This window comes from Equus przewalskii, chromosome 1, assembly GCF_037783145.1.
Source record: "Equus przewalskii isolate Varuska chromosome 1, EquPr2, whole genome shotgun sequence".
Taxonomy (NCBI): Eukaryota; Metazoa; Chordata; class Mammalia; order Perissodactyla; family Equidae; genus Equus; species Equus przewalskii.
This window is the reverse complement of record NC_091831.1, coordinates 66,625,674-66,642,601: the sequence shown is the minus strand read 5'-3', so window position 1 is coordinate 66,642,601 and position 16,928 is coordinate 66,625,674. Positions and strand designations below refer to the sequence as shown.

The following is a 16,928-nucleotide window of genomic DNA, read 5'->3' as shown; positions in this document are numbered from 1 at the left end:
ATTTGGTGGGGCCTGTGCCGAGCTCCAGCCGGCTGCGGGAGCTGGGCTTGGCGGGCGGGGGCCTGGGTGGGGCTTGGGAGGGCCCGCCCACGGGCGGGCCAGCGCCGAACTGCACCTGTAGGCGAGCCCCGTTTCCCCGCTTACCCCGCCCCCGCCACTCCATATTCATAGAGACGGCCAATGGAGGGCGAGGACGGTGCCAGAGGGGGCGGGGCCTCGCCACCCCTGGAGCGGCCGCCGAAGGGGTCAGCTCTGAGGCAGATAGCGGATCCCGGGGCGGGGCGGGGCGGGGCTGCGCGGAGGGGGCGGGCCCAAAAGTTTCCTGCCCAACTTTCGCTGCCTCCTTCCTCCGCCCGCGCGCGTTGCGGCGGCAGTCGCGGGGAGGCGGTGGCGGTGGCGGTGGCGGTGGCGGTGGCGGTGGCGGAGGCTGAGGGCAGTCTGCAGAGCGCAGGGCGCGGGGCGATCGCGTCGGGGCTTGGGCGGCGGGCAGTGGGCTCAGGCTCCCCGGTGCCCGCCCCTCCGCCTGGGGTGGGGGGCCGCGAGCGGGCGGCCGGGGAGGGGCCGGCACCGCCTCCGCAAAATGAGCCTGCTGTCGGCCATCGACACGAGCGCTGCCTCGGTGTACCAGCCGGCCCAGTTACTCAACTGGGTCTACCTGTCGCTGCAGGACACGCACCAGGCGAGCGCATTCGATGCCTTCCGGCCCGAGCCGCCCGCCGGCGCCGCGCCCCCAGAGCTGGCCTTCGGCAAGGGCCGCCCGGAACAGCTGGGCTCGCCCCTGCACTCCAGCTATCTCAACAGCTTCTTCCAGCTGCAACGCGGAGAGGTGGGTGCCCCCGCGCGCTCCCGCCCTATGTCGACCGCGCCGGGCCTTTTCTGTCGGCCCCGCTCTTCTGGCCTGGCCCGGCCCGTCTCTGTATTGCCCGGCCCTGCTTGGCTTGGCTTCGCTCAGCTCTGCCAAACTCGCTACCCGAAGTCCCTGGGCCACCGGGAGTGTGTTACCTCCTGGCTGAGCCCGGCTTGGAGCAGCTCAGGCGCAGGCGGGGCCCTCTCGCCCCCTTTTCCAGCCTGGTTGCCCTGCTCCAAGGGGACTGGGTGGGCCCCGGCTGGGCTAGGGGCTGCGGATTCTCTCCAGACGGCAGAGGCGCGGCCAGGGCGGGGAGCCCCTTCCAAGTGTCCTTTCCACGCCCAGCCCCATCCCCCTCTTGGCCACCGCTGGCTGGGAACTAGAGTGCGGATTCTGCTGTGAGCTCCTCTGGAGGGGCCTAAAATCTTTCCTCGTCGGAATTCAGTGGTTCCTAATCCGAAGGGCACCCTGGGGAGCAGTGACTCGCCTAGAGGGCTTTTCCTGCTGTTCTCACCCAGGGACCCCCAGATACATCCTCCAGCTGCTTGCTCTCCTCAGCCACATAGGAAGTGGTTTTGGAGGGCTTGACCCCACAGACTGCGCTGTCCCCCGCCCTCCCAGCCTGGAAGGAAATGAAAGGGAAATCCTCTTGAGCTTGGGAGGGGGCCTAGATAGGGGGAGAGGTTCCAGCTGCCCAGTGCCTTCTCCAGAAACCTGGGCGGGCTGCGTTGTGAAGTCTGCCTGTTGGGTGGATTCTGTTACAGAGTCGAAGGGGCAGTGCATCTTTCCCAGCTAGATAAATACACAGATTGCCAGGACCTCCCAGCCCCTTTTGAAGGGTCTCCAGAGCCTTCCTGGATACCACTTCTCTCTCCCCTCAGCTGGACTCCTCCTCCTCCACTCCCACTTAGTCCTGTCTCATTGGGGAATTTCAGACACCCTTCTGTGGCCTTCTCTCACTCCCCTGCTGGCAGCGCTCTCTGCAAAAGTACAGAGGGAAGGGATGGGGGAGAGGACATGCGTGAGAGTCACTTTCCTTCTAGACCTGGGCAGACCAATAAGTTTTAGGAGAGTGAGAGTCCTGAATGGTTTGAGGGAGAAGGTCTGTGTATGCTCCAGTGTGCTGGGGATGAGAGGCAGAGATAGAGGGTCACCCTTTCTGGCCCACTAATGTGTTCGCCTCTTCCATTAGCGGCCAGAAGAGACATGGACATGTAAAACACTGGCCTAAGGCCTAGAGGTGGGCCAACACCAGGCGAGCTGAGAAGGGCTGGTTGACCTGTGTTGGGCTGGCTGGATATAGTTGAAGGAGATGAGTCTGGAGAGGCACCTTTTGGTGCCAGGCAAAAACATTTGTATGCCGAAGCTCTTTGTAAACTGTAAAGCACTCTCTCTGCATGAGGAATTGTTCTTGGCTGGGAGTCTTTGTTTCTTGTAAGAGAGTTTGCTCCTTCAGGGAACTGGCTTCAGTGACCAGTGACTTTGGAGGACAGTTTGTGGGATGTTTCTTTAGTATCTGGGTCTTTTCGGTTGTTTGTTCTCTTACCAAATATTTGTTGAGCTCCATGTGGGCCCCTGGGGATTCAGTTACAGGCTAATTGGGGCCGGCCCCAGATTAGAAGACAGAGAAGACGATACAGTATGAATGGTGGGTGATGTCATGGGGGTCTTGTGGGAGCCCTAAGGGAGGAAGGTGACCATGACCCACAAGTCAAGTGTGGGGGGATGTCGCTAATCAGCCTCTACTAGCCTTCCTCTGTTGCCACCTGAGGTGGCCTTGTTCCCTGAAATGTGGGTCTCTGCTGAGAGGGCCTGGGATTTTTTGGCCATCAAGAGTCCCCTGTGGGAGTTGGATGTTTTGTCTCCTCTTGGAAATTTCTGGCATCCAGTCTCCCAGCTGGGTCTCAGTGAGACCTGCCTCCTGTCATTTCACTGCTGCTTATCTGCTTACCTCAGTTTCCCCATGAAGAGGCACATTCCTTTGCTGAGGCCAGTGTAGAAGGAGTTGGTAAAGGTTTTCTAGAGCAATGGTGGAAAAAGCCTTTCATGACCTGATTTTGGGGGAACACCCTGTTTCTGTCTGGGCCTCAGTTTACCCATCTGTTAAACGTAGTCTCTGCTATCCCCCAGGGTGTTGTGTATGGGATTTGAGAGCTGTACAAACAAGAGAGGGTGTGCCTTGAGGCTAGGTTGAAGGAGGTAGGAGGGGCTTCACCTATGCTCACAGGCCAGTGGCTTCCTTGGATGGGCTGGAGGGCTGTGCCTGTTGACTTCTGAAAGGCTCTCTTGGCTTCAGGATCACTCACTCTCCCTTCCCACCGACTTTGCCTCCTAAACCCTCTTGGAGCCCCAGTTGTGCTCCTGGGGACGGGCCTTTCCTGCATCCAGGACTTAGCTGGTGATCTAATATGGCTCCAAAATAGCAACTGGTTGAGAAGGCAAGAAAAAATACCCCCCACCTGAACACCACCAAGGAGTGGTTGGAGAAGAAACAAGTCTGTATGGGCTGGAGGGGACTCTATGAAGGGACCTAGGGGCCCAGGAGATTCGCCATTCTGTGCAAGGCCTGGCAGGCCCAGTGGCACTGCCTGTGGATGTGACTTGCATGCTGACCACTGACCACCGCCTGTCTGTGCCAGTCCCTGTGCCAAGAGCCCACCCCCTCCTGCACCACCCCCAGGCTGTACCCACCACAATAGCGAAACACTGTGAATGCAGCTGGGATTTGGGTGGGGGCGGGGGGCAGGATGAGGACATGGGGGCACAGAAGCCCATTGTGCCCCTGGAACCTCAGCTCTGGAAGCTGAAGATAAGCCAAGGGTTCTGAGTGGAACAGTGGCCCTGAGAGCAGAGACAGAGATGGCAGAGTTTGTGTGCAGGTTGCAGGAGGAAGCACCAGGAGGTGACCTGGATGCTCGTCAGGGCTCCTCAGTCTGTGGTAAGGAGGCCAGGCCAAAGCAGCCTCAGGCACTTTGTGCAGTTTTTTAGAAGGCCTCTGTGTCCAGAGACGACTCTCTGAATCCCTGTTTCAACCCCTGGTCTGTGGCAACGATATATGTCTTTGGAGAGAGAATCCTCAGGCTCTTGGCTAAGCCCCTCCTCTCTCTCCAGGTACCAGGGAAGGTTCTAGAGGGAGTGGGGGTTGGGCAGCATGTGGGTCTTCTCTGCCAAGTTTTGTTTAGAATTTAAATTCACAGCAGAGTGGGGGCTGTAGAACTCCCCCTCCAGAAAAATAGAGTTACCACCTTCTGGAGTGTTATCTTTTGGGCCCCTCACTGGGATGCCCAGAGCCCCTCCTGGGTAGTCCCTGTACCCCCTCAGGGGGAGATGTGGCTGTCCTGCTCCAGGTCAGATGCTTAGGGCAGCCATTTTCTTTCCCTCTTCCACCAGGGACAGATGTGGCATGAAGATTTGGCCCTACAGTCAAGTGATGCTTTGTGGGGGTTGGGGAGGAGGCTTTGGGGTCAAACACATTTGGAACGCGTAGTATACTGCCCTTCCCTCGGAGATGCACAATGCCCACTAGCACAGTAAAGGCTCTGAGAAGTCCTTCAGTACAAAACCTGTTAACCTTTCTTCAGCCCAACATTTTCCATACCTATTTGAGCAGAGTACAGTCTTGGTACAGAACATCTGCCAGTGTTCTTCTAAATGTCCCCAGGCCTAGGGAATGCTCTGTTAGGGCACACCTCTCCTTGTTGTTGGATAGTTACAACCCTGAGGAGGCTCGTCCTGGAGCTGTTAACCCAGGTGCCCTCCCAGGTCCTAGTACCATCTTCTGCAGCACTGAAGACCCCTCCTCTTTGCCACTCTGGTCTGCCTATTGGAGATTTATGAACAGCAGCAAAGGTATCCCAAGGCTTAACAGATGGGGCTTCAGTCCTTAGCACAGACAGAGCACTTGATGGTAGGGTCCTGCTTTAAAGGTCCCCAGGTCTGGACAGTCTTTTGCAGGTTTTGATGTGCCCACCACAGGTGTCGAGGAGCCAAGCAGCTGCCCAGCTAGTGCAGATGTGTAGAACAAAGCCACATCTCTGTTCATGAGGATGGAAGTTTGTCTCACTGGGGCTGAGAGTAGGCTTCAGGAGCTGAAGTTTGTTCCCAGCAGCCTTTGTGGTCTGTGTGGGGTGGTGGGGCCAGCTCCAGGTCCTAGTAGGAATGGCCATTCCAGCCTAGCCAGGAGCTTGGGAGCATGCCCAGCTCCCTTAGCCACCCCTGGAAAGCTGAGCTCTGACTCGGGCAAGGACGACTGTCGTTCAAGGGCCTGTTGGCTGAGGTGGCCTGACCTTCCCTCCGTCAAACTAAGTTAACTGGGCAGGCCTGAGCTCATAGAGGAGGCCACACCTCATGGACCTTGTGAGTCAGGTGGGAGGGAGGAGAGCAGGCAGCATTAGTAATTAATAATTAGCAGAGGCAGAGAGCCTGGTGCTGTCAGCACCAAGGGGAGGGCCCTGCAGAGAAGATGGCCCTTGAGTAGCAGTCCCTTCTCTGGGGTGGTGCTATATTCTTGGCGTCTCTTTCTTCATAGCTCCCATTTTACAGAAGAGAAAACAGAGGCCTGACAAGTCACCCAGCATGTCAGTAGCAGAGCTAGATCTAGAACTCTCTGTAGTCCAAGCACAATTGTCTGTGGCTCGTCCTGCTGGTCTCCAGGTTGGCTGTCACCTGGATCATTCTCTGGGCCCCACTGCAGGGCAGCAGTAACCAGGGGCACTCTGTCAAGCCTCAATGCCTCTGATGTTTTATGTCTGATCCCAAACCTTTTGAGGAGAGGTAGGTGTTGGTTTCCTCCTATACCCCTGCTCCAGCTGCTTCCCAGAAATGCAGCGCAGGGTTCCGTGGGTTCTGAGTCCACGGGTGGCCTGGCTTGGGAGATACAAAGGAGATGGACACTGAGCACTTCTGAATACTTTTGTCTCATATAGCCTGTGTACACCATCCCCATTGTCCACATGGGGGAAACTAAGGCTCTTCAAGAGAAGGATGAAACAGTTAGGGAATCAGTGGCAGAGCCAGGGCTCCAGCCAAGGTCTCAGGATATTTGATCTCTCCTGTGTGTGTGTTTATTCTGTCTTCCTCTGGCTGTACTGATCTTCTTGAGGTTTCTGAAAACACCAAGCAGTCCCACTCCTTGAAGCTTTTGCACTCGCTATTGCTTCTACCTAAAATGCTGTTCCCTCCCCTTGTACAGCTGACGGATCCCAACTTCTTTGTGACGAAAGTGGATGCCCCGCCTCTGAGAGGCTTTACCTGGCTGCTGTGGGGGGCACACCTCCCTCCAGCTTCCATGTGCCTCCAGCTTCTGTACATGACAGATGAGTTGTACACGCTTCTGGTAAACCATGTCTCACCAATGGTCTTGCTGTGAAGAATGCACTGTAACTGTCTGTCTCGATAGTGTTGTTATCAGCACTCTGGGATTAGGAATCCTGTCTTTCCACTTTGCAGTCCTAGCATCCGATGCTTAGTCACTACCTGGGACATACTGGGTGCTCAGTTAAAATTTACTGGGTAGCCGGGTGGATGGATGACTTGAATTGAGCCCTGTCCTCCTCTCTTCCTTCCCCAAACTTGTGACTGTGTGAATGCTCTCTTTAGTTTCTTAGCCTCTTGTTTTATCTCACAGAAGGGATGTTTATGGATTGTTTGATTAATTGCAAAGAGGTGACTTGGGAGATAGTGAAACCTTGTCCCTAGAGGTGTCCCAGCAGAAGCTTAGGTGTGCTAATGGTTCTTTACCTTCTTTGGTTATGGATCTCTTTGAGAACTGAAGACATCCAGAATTCCTGTTCTCAGTGCAGTGCACAGAACACAGTGTACATGCACACACAGACACATGTTTGCACATGATTTCAAGGGGATCATGGCACCCTCATGTGGACAGCAGATCCCGAATCAAGGCCCCCCTCCTATAGAAGCTGCAAGCCTCAGTGGTACCCCAGACTGGCTAGATATTAGAGTCCCTTCTAGTCCTCAGATTCTGATTTCATGATTTCTGCTTTCATTCAACAAATACGTTCTAGAAGCAGCCTGGTCCCCAGTGCTTATGTTGTAGCTGGGTAGAGGGCAATGGCTGTGAAACACGAACACCCAGCAGGTGAGTGGTGAGCTAGGCGAGAGCAGGAGGAACTGAGTGGGGAGGGGGAGTCTTCTCTGCTGTATCCTGCTGCCACTGTGCTCCTCCATCCCCTGCTACGTTCCCCGTTTCTCTCTCCCGACTCCCCTACCAAAAAGACCATGGATGACTTATTTAAATTGGAATCTTTCCTTGAGCACTGGCTGTGTACAGGGAATTGTGTTTTGCATGTGCTAGGTGGATGGGCCTCCAGGAGGCAATGGTGCCCTTGGGGGTCCTGGGTGAAGGTGCCAGCCCTGCCACCTTCCTGACCTACAGGTCAGCTTTGGACCTTGGAAATAGGAGTAGAGCCAGGCTCTGACCGCGGCTGGGGAAACGCTCAGTCCAAGTGTAGCTTCACTTTCCCTTTGGCCAACTCTTTGCCTTGACAACTGGTTGTCTCCTCTCTCCCTGATCCCAGCCCACATCTGCCTCTGCTTGTATGCATAGGGTGTGTGCGTGTTTGACTCCAGGAGCTGGAGCCCCAGATGGATCCTAGGGGTAGAAGAAGTGTAGATCCTCTGGAGAAGGGGTTGAGTCATTTGTGAGATGAATGGTTTCTTGTCCCAAAGAGAGGCTTGTGGGGGTGTATGTGTGTGCATGTGTGTGTGCACGCATGTCTGTGTGTGTGTGTCAGGGGAGGTATAGGGGTGGCTGTTTGGGATAAGAAAGCAGTTGTTCAGCTGATGAAAGAACCCCCACAGAGTTGGGGACTAGGATCAGAGAGTTCCTCCTCCAGGTCCCTCTCAGGCCTAGGGGAGCAGGACTCAGCGTTTGCTCCACCCAGGCCTCCTTGGTTGCTGCCCTTCTCATTGCCTCATCCATTGCCATGTCCTTCCCTGCAGGTGCTGCTCCCATGTCTGCCTGCTGTCCCTGCCTCTCTCCTCTACACCAGTCTCTTCTCCTTCTAGGCTGCCCTTGGAATCTTCTGCCCACTGCCCTAACTCCTGCCTGCCCCCCTCCCGCTGTGCCCTCTCACAGTCCTGTAGGGGATGAGGCGGAGCACTGCTTGGCAGGTTGAGTCAGCCCTGGAAATCTCTGCCTCCGTACCCCAAATCCCTCAGCAGAACCACCAACCCCCAGGTCCAGATCCCTCATGCAGCCCAGAGAAGCTCGTGCCTCATCTTGCCGGGGCCAAGGGGCTTGGCAATATTATGTCACAGGGCCTCTGAGCCAAGGAGAGTGGTCCACATCTGGCGTTTTCCTCTGGCTCCCCTTCCTGTAGAGGAAGCCAAGCCTTGGAAGCCGTGTGGGGGCTGAAATATAACAGACCAGCAGATCTGGATGTCTGTCTCCTCTTAGCCACCCGCTGGCTGTGTTACCTTGGGCAAGTTACTCAGCCTCTCTGAGCTTCAGTTTCAGTTCTATAAAATAGGGCTAATAAAGCCCATCCAAATTGTGTTCTCGCCAGGTATAAGAGAACTAAGAAAGGGGAAGGATCCAGGCAAGTATATGACACAAGTGGGATCAGAATATATGTGAATGTCTTCTCGTCTAACTTTCCCCAGTAGCCAAGTCAGAATTTTGGAGAAGTCCCAGCAATGGGCATGAGTCTGACACTCTGTCCCCCAGGTGTGGTGTAAGGATCCGCACTTCCTGCTGGCTGCTGGGGTCACTGGCCCAGGACAGAAGGAGAGGTGGTCTCTTTCCCCAGGCTGGTGATGTGGGCCTAGGTGCCCAGAGGCTTCCACCCACCGCACTAGTGGGGCTGCCCCAACCAGTGCCCAGAGCAGCTTACTCTGGAGTGAGCGTCCCCTCCAACTTAGGAACTCAGAGACCCCAGCCTAAATCCTTCAAGGTGTTAGGGCATCCGCTACCTGATCTGTCAAGTGGGGCTCCCGGGCCCTTCCCTGCCTGTGATTGCCTGCCCCCGGGACAGTCAGGGGCATAAGAAGCAGCAGAAACAGTCTGGGCTCTGGGGTGATGGAGGGCTGCAGAATCTTTGCCTGTGGGGATGTCCAGCCTTATGGAGAGGTGAGGCAGCCTGTGCAAAGAAATTAGAGAGAGACTTCAGAGCTCCTTCAGGCAAGGGCAGGGGAGTCACGGGGTGGTCCCCACCCCAGCCTGCATCTCTGAGGGACAGCACTATGGCCAGGGGGTGCAGGATCTCCCATGATGCCAGCGGGGCCTCAAGAACACCTGCATCTGTGCTTTTCGCACTCTCCCTTCGAGCCCAAGGCCCGAGTAAGAGGAAGGGGTAGGTTCAAGGCCACCCCACCAGATTTAGAACCAGACCGGGAGCCAGGTCCTGGAGGAGGTTTCTGGACACAGAGGTCACCCGGGGGTGGACAGCAAGTGCAGAACCGGAGGAGAAAAGCAGTTCTTCCACGGGACGCTGAGAGGAGCAGCTTGGCTGTTGCAGAGTTAGGGGCTGACACATAAAGGGAAGCTTGCACTCGGCCTTGCCCTCCAGCTCCAGATGGCAGGGCACTTGGGACTGATGGTGCCATGTTGCTTAGTGCCCTGTGTGTGCCAGGCACTGGGGTGTCTTTCAGTACCTGGGTGTCTGGACCTTAAGAAAGTAGGACTGCAGGGATCATCAAGTCTGCCCCCTCCTTCCCTGTGCCATTTTATGTTTTACACATGGGAAACCCGAGAGGCCAGGCCCCAGCTCTGCAGCCGGAGGGGAAGGAGCTCTGTGTGTCCTGGTCTCTGTTCTGTCCAGTCCCCACCGGCTGTGGAAACAGCCGAGAGGCTGACTCGCCTTTCACCTCCATGGCTCCAGCTCCTCAGAGCTTCAGAGAGGAAACAGCTTGCTTCCCCACCCACCCTTTCACCAGCCGGCAAGCAGGACTCCTGGCTGTTAGGCCTGGCTGTGTGCCCTGGTCTATGCCCCTGGGCCTCTCTGGGCCTCAGTTTCTCCATCTGTAATATGACAATGAGGATGACTCAATTGACCACTCTCCTTTCAGCTCTAAGGTGCTGTCATCTTGAATTGGGGCTGGAACCATGAGGGACAGGCCACAGTCCACTGGAGGTGGGAGTGGCGGTGAGGAGGGGAGCTCTGGGCTCACTTCTCTGACCAGGAGCTGCCTGTGCAACAGGGGCAAAGCTGTGACCCTTGTGAGGCAGTGGGGAGGGGTGGCGAGCTGCCAGGGATAGGGCAGCCTGCTCCGAGGCCTCTGGCTGCTCAGGGATACCCACAGACCCACCCGTGGGCAGGGGAGCGTGGCCACAACATGGGGGAGAGGTTGTAATTAGCGCACTTGCTGGCACCCACCAGACTTCCCCTTCCTCTTGATGATTTGCTGCCAAAACAGTCCTGATTCCTGTGGACTTGCTTCAATCTTATCCAGAAAAGAAAAGAAAGAAAAGGGAAAAAAATAAGAGGGTTGTTATTTGTGAAATTGCATTTCCCAGCCATGAGAGTGAGTCATGCCACTTGGAGCTTCAAGTTTCTTGTTTGGATGAACTTTTCTCTGGGAAGCTGAGGCGATGCTGCCCTCCCTCAGGCCAGCTGGGTGGGAAGAGGCCTAGAGTCAAGCTAGGGAGAGACCTTGATGCTTGGAAAGTCCAAGTGCTCCCAAGGCCAGGTACGGCTAGGCTGATTGTACCTGAACTCCCTGGGGGAGCTCTAAAAATATGCAGATCCAGGCTAGGGGTAGGGAAGAATGGGGAGTTAGTGTTTAATGGGGACAGAGTTTCAGTTTGGAACGATGAAAAAGTTCTGGAGGTGGATGGTGGTGACAGTTGCACAACAATGTGAATGTTTTTAATGCCTCTGAACTGTACGCTTAAAAATCGTTAAAATGGTAGGTTTTATGTATATTTTACCACAATAAAAACTGCAGATTCTGGGCCCTCAGTCATAGGGGGCTGCTTTGGTAGGTCTGAGGTGGGGCCCAGAAAACTGTATTGGTTAAAAGTTTCCCACGTCATTCAATACAAGTTTGGACGTACTCATCTAATCTGTGAAATGAGGACAACAACTCATAGGGTTGTGGTGAGCATCAGCTCTGTTAGTGTGTGTAAAGTTCTCAGGGCCTGGGATGTAGTAAGTGCTCGGTGTACATTACTATTATCATCTAATCCCATTTCCATTGGAACTCTGCACACTCCTTAAGGCTGTCCAGTATTAGCTCACACCCCTCCAGGCATGGGGACCCTCTGCCTCTCAGGATGGACCACTCCATCTTGGGCCCCCTGAGAGCTGGAGTCACCCTCAGACTGAATGCAGGTTTGTGTGGTGTCTTTCACTGGTCCTGGCTTTCATGGTAGCACTGGCAGTGGTAGAGCAGAGCTGGTCATTAGGAGCCTTCGAGTTCCGTGCCCAGTCCCTGTAGGCAAACTATGTGTTGAGCCTGGGCTGCCCTGGATATTGGTGTCTGTGTCTTTCCTTCAGATCCCAGGCTCTAGTCCAAACCTACACAAGAAGGAAGAGAGGCCCAGAGAGAGAAAGGGCTGGCCCAGGATCATGTAGCAGGGTGTCCAGGAAGCCAAGAAGAGTAGTGGCACCTAGATGGTGAGGGCTGTGTCCTCTAGGAGGGGATGCCAGACCCCCAGAAATGGAATGATTAGGGAGGCTGAGGTATACATGTGTGCGAGGTGGGATTTGTCCTGGTTGGGGGGACGGGCTGCCTGATTCCCTGGGGCCAGCTCTTAGCTGACTTCCCCCTTCTCACACTGAGGGCCATTGAAAGGACTGTCCCTGCCCTGGACCCCTGTCTGCCCCATCTTTGTAAGGGAGCCAAGGCAACTTCCTCTCAGGAGCTCTGCTTCTCCATCAGCCTGGGGACTCCCAAGAACAAGGCCATGTCTCTCCATTAGATCCAAGGCTCCCCAAGGTCCATAGTTCACTCCTGGAGTCCTTGAGCACCTGAGCTGGGGCCAGGGGATGTCCAAGCACCATGCCCAAGTTTGTCATTGGCCCTCCTGGGGAAGCTGCCTCTTTCTAGCCTTGGCCTTGCCCCAGGAAAGGGGGCCCATGGCTGTTCCCTGCCAGCCTCACAGCAGGCCCCACCTTCACTAAATTCCAGTGTGCCTGGCTGCCTGGAGCCCGTGACTCCTATAAATAGAGGCTGTATACACCAGGAGGGGGCCTGGGCTGCATCTGCTTTGAAGCCAGGCAAGACATCTGGTTCCTGTCAACTGGAGGTGGGAGAGGTGAGAGGGGTGGGCCACTTCCTCCCTGGTTCCCCTAGAGCTGGCCTAGGCTGGGCTGAGGGCTCCCCGGACACAGGCCTCATGCTGCAGGAGAACAGGCAAAGCACTGAACTTCAGTCTTTTCATCTGTACAGTGGAGACAGTGCTACAAGCTGGTGTCCCTCTTCTTTACAAAATGGGGAAATTGAGTTTAGCTCAGAGACAAGCGACGTGCCTTAAGTCACTCCACCACTATGTGCCAGAGCTCCAAATCTAACAGGTTCTTTCTGCTCTACCTTCTTGTCTCCTGGCACTGTGTAAAGAATTAATGAGTGGTTCCTAAGTGCCAGGCAGGAGATAAAGTGCTTTATACTTGTGGCTTTATGTTAGCCTTGTAGAAACCTAAGAGGTAGTTATCATTATTCCCGTTTTCCAGACAGAGCCAGTGAGGCCCAGAGTGGTTAACTGGCTTGCCCATGGACACACGACTAGATTTAGAATTTAAACGTAGCTCTAGGAGTTCAGAGCCCATGGGCACCTGAAGGGTCAGTTGGGATTCACATGCATGTATATGTGTGTGTTTGTACGGGCCTGTGGAAATTCCCCCAGGGCTGAGGATACAAGTGTGCATGCCCAGGCCTTCCAGAGTGCTTACCACCTTTGTCCCCACAGGCGCTGAGCAGCAGCATATACAAGAGTGCATCACCCTATGGCTCCCTCAACAACATTGCTGATGGCCTCAGCTCCCTCACTGAGCACTTCTCAGACCTGACCCTCACCTCGGAGACCCGCAAACCCAGCAAGCGGCCCCCGCCCAACTACCTGTGCCACCTGTGCTTCAACAAAGGACACTACATCAAGGACTGCCCCCAGGTAAGGTAGCTCCACCCAGGCAGGGTTCATGGCCCCCTACTGACCTGTGGACTGGCTGCTATGGGTAGGGTAGGTGGAGCACCCCCGCAGGGCCCCTTCTGTGAGCAAGTGGCCCTGTGGCCCTCTGGTCTCCACCTTTTTGTCCTCTCTGGTATTTCTGAGGCAAGGCTGGCTGGCATGGATGGGCCAGAGGCCCAGCTTGGGCCTGTACTGGCTAGTCAGCAATCTGGGTGGGGTACCCCCAAACTAGGTTGTGGTCTTTTGAGTCTTCACCAGTCTTCTTGCCAGGGTGGGTCCTGTTATAGTGGGGCAGGTGGGGGCCAGCAGCCTCCTCACAGCTCTCCTGAGACCCCATTGCCTCACACTCACAGAGAAGGAATGCAGGCTCTGGGCCAGGAATCCAGATGTGTGCCCCTCCCTCAGACCCCGTCTCTGCCTCCTCTGCAGCAGCGATTCCTCCTCAGCCTGCTGCCTGTGAGGGGGGAGGGGGCCATGCCCTGACTTTGTGGTCCCAGCTCAGGTCTGGGTGAAGGCCTCAAGCATTGAGGGGCTGGGCACCTCTCCTTTTGGTGGGAAGGGGACCAGGAGATGGAAGGTATTGGGTGCAGCCCCCGTCTCTCACGCAGTGCTTCTCCATGACATGGCGGGGTCCCTGAGGCAAATCCCACTCATGATGACCCCTGGCTCTCTGACAGACAAGGCTTTGGAATCCTGAGGAGAGAGGTTAACGGTTGTTTTAAATATGGTATAAGGTTATCAGTGATTTTGTTTTCCTATTATTTTTTTCCTACTTTCCAATGTTTTTGTAATGTGATACTACTTTTATTTTATATGTGTAATAGAAACGGAATCCTGGAAACTCAGAAAATCCAAGTGGTGTTACCCTCCAGATCTTGGAAGCCTAGGGTGTGGTTGGGTGGGGCTGGGTCCCTCCAGGACCTGCGGGAGCCTGAGATGTGCTTGTCACTCACTGCTATTCTCAGAAATGGCCATGCCATGCTTTAGGTCCTTGTTACTTAAAGTACAGCCAGGCACAGTCGCCTGTGTCACCTGGGAGTTTGTTAGAAATGCAGAGTCTCAGGCCCACCCAGAAGAGTGTTTGAGTAAGACCCCCAGTGATTCGTGTACACCAGAGATCTCGGCCTCCCCCAACTCCTGGACAAGAGAGGCCTGCCCTGGACCTTGTATAATAGTAGGAGCTGACCCATTGGTGGCTGTCCTCTAGATCCATACCCCAGTGAGCCCTGCCCACCCCTCAATACATGCAGTAAGCAAGGGGCTCTTGGCATGAGGATATCTCAGCAGAGGGTGAGACCTCTACCCACCAGGGGTTCTCTGGATAGGACGAGAGGCAGACAGGCAGCTAAGGATCTGGTTGGTCCTCAAGGATGTGCCCATGGCCTACCCAGTTGGCAACCCCCTGTGCCGTCCCAGCTGAGCCCCCAGGGTAGGGGCTGTCAACTCTCAGTCATTCACAACACCACCTCAAACACTTTTCCCTGCATCATCTCCTACCTCCAACCTGTGAGGTGGGCAGTGCAGGACTTAGCCTCATTTGAGAAGGTGACAGGCACTGTGCTAAGGAATCTCCAAGCATTATTTCATTCAGTGCTCACAACTACTCCATGTGTTAAGTGCTGTTATTAGCCTCATGTTATGTGATGCATTGAGAGAGTCAAGAACTTGCACAGGACCATCTAGCTGGTTGGTGGAGGAGCTGGGATTTTAACCCTGGCGAGCAGGTGACGTTCAGACACCAACATGGGCTCTTGGGGCTTGCGCTGGACTGGCAGCCTGGGAAATCTTCCAGGAGATGGAGGGCTTGAGTGGGGCTGGCAGGTTGATGGGAGAAGCGTGGCAGTGTCTCCCACAGTGTGACCAGGTATTATCCGAAGGCCACAGATGGTGAGCCAGAGGTGAAGGCAGGCGAAGGTGTGTATGTGTGTGAGTGTGTGTGCACTCACTGCCCTTTCTCCAGACAGGGCCGGAGCTCCTAAGTGTGGGAGCAGAGTCCCTGACCTCAGCACCTCCCGCTTTCCAGCCCAGAGCTAACCCTGGTTCTTCCTCTATGTGGTTTACACAGCATGCTTGCTTCTCTTATGCAGGGCTCTTTACCCTATGGCAGAAGTCGGATCTATAGCCCCATTTTACAGTTGAAGAAACAGAGTCTTGGAGAGGTGAACAGCTGAGGAGAGGACAGAAAGTGTGTGAGAACCTTGGTCTTGGGACCTCAAGAGCTCTTTGCCTCCTTGAGCGTCCAGACCATTCCAAGCTGAGACTGCCATGGCCTGTGGGGCCCAGTTTCTCCCTTGAGTTGGTAGAGGCCCTCTTCCAGCCCCATCTCAAACCTGATTCTATCCAGGACTCCTGCAGGTCCAAGGATCTCTCTCCACCCTGGAGAGCAGAGGCTGGAAATGTCATTTTCATCATCTGTAAAAGGAGGCTGATGAGAGTGCTAACACAGAGGATTGTTGTAATAAAGGTATGCTTGGGAAGTGCTTAGCACAGTGCCCAGCACACAGTAAGCACTCAGGAAACATTGTAGCATTATTTTTTTCTCCCTTGGGTCGCAATGTTGAGTGCCTCCACCTGGCAAGGTCCTAGATATTTTGGTGGCTGGAATTTAATTAGATACTCCCCACTCCTCATCTGACCACAAGCTCTAGGCACAGGTGCTGGGCCAGATTCATCTCTCTACCCCTCGCTGTCTGATCCTCATGCCAGTGCAAGATAGCACACAGCGAGTGCTCAGTACAAGTCTTCCAGAGTGAAGGAACAGGTGGACAAGGCTTTTGTGAACATAGAAACCTTGATTTCAAATGAAATATTAGATAAGAGTTCAGCATATATAATGTGAAAAAGTGGCATGCTTGTTTTGGTAACAGCTTTAATGAGATATAATTCACATGCCATATAATTTACCCATTTAAAGTGTACAAGTCAATGATTTGTGGTATGTTCACAGAGCTGTGCAACCATCACCACGATCTGTTATAGAACATTTTCATCACCTCAAAAATAAACCTCATACTCTGTAGCTATCCCGCCTTGATCCCCTATTCCCGAACAACAGCTAATCTGCTTTTTGTCTCTGTAGATTTACCTATTTGGGCATTTCATATAAGGTGCGGTCTTCTGTCACTGTATTCATTCACTTAGCATGCTGTTATCAAGGTTCATCCATGTAGTAGTGTTTATCACTTGCATGGTGTGGGAAGTGTTCCATCCTGTTCTATTTTCTGGAAGAGTTTGTGAAGAATTAATATTAATTCTTCTTTAAATGTTTGGTAGAATTCACCCATGAAGCCATCTGAGCTTGGGCTTTCTCTTGTGGGAAGGTTTTTTGGTTTTTTTGTTTTTGTTTTTTTGGTGAGGAAGATTGTCTCTGAGCTGACACCTGTTCCAGTCATCCTCTATTTTGTATGTGGGATGCCACCACAGCATGGCTGATGAGTGGTGTAGGTCCGTGCCTGTGATCTGAACCCATGAACTGGGGCCACCAAAGCGGAGCGTGTGAACTTAACCACTGCACCACTGGGCCAGCCCCAGGATAGATTTTTTTTAATACTAATTCAATCTTTTTACTTTTTATAGGTCTATTTAAAATTTCTGTTTCTCCTTGAGTCAGTTTCTGTACTTTGTGCCTTTCTAGTAATTTGTCCATTTCATCTAAGTTATCTAATTTAGAGGCATATGACTCATAATATTCTCATAACTGTTTTTATTTCTGTAATGTTGGTAATAAAGTCCCCCTCTTTCATTTCTGATTCTTGAAATTTGAGTCTTCTCTCTTTTTTTGTGGTCACTCTAACTGAAGTTTTGTCATTTTTGTTGAACTTTTCAAAGAACCAACTTGTGGTTTAGTTAATTTCCTCTATTGTTTTTCTATTCTCTAGTTCATTACTTTTCACTCTAATCTTTTTTTAAATTGCAGTAAAATGATTATAACATAAAATTTATCATCTTGACCTTTTTTTTTTTTGTGAGGAAGATTTTTGCTGACCTACCATA

The 16,928-nt window shown here is 53.7% G+C and overlaps 1 protein-coding gene across 2 annotated transcripts in view; it reads left to right on the top strand.

The window, feature by feature from the left end:
* The first annotated feature begins 378 nt into the window (after nucleotides 1–378).
* The window catches only part of ZCCHC24 (zinc finger CCHC-type containing 24), a 67,884-nt gene continuing 51,334 nt past the window's right edge, over nucleotides 379–16,928 (top strand). For both annotated transcript variants that reach the window (XM_008515734.2, XM_070613463.1), the window contains exons 1-2: nucleotides 379–826; nucleotides 12,717–12,917. In XM_008515734.2, the coding sequence (XP_008513956.1) occupies nucleotides 581–826; nucleotides 12,717–12,917 (447 nt within the window). In that variant the 5' untranslated portion in view covers nucleotides 379–580. The remainder of the gene's footprint in view (nucleotides 827–12,716; nucleotides 12,918–16,928) is intronic.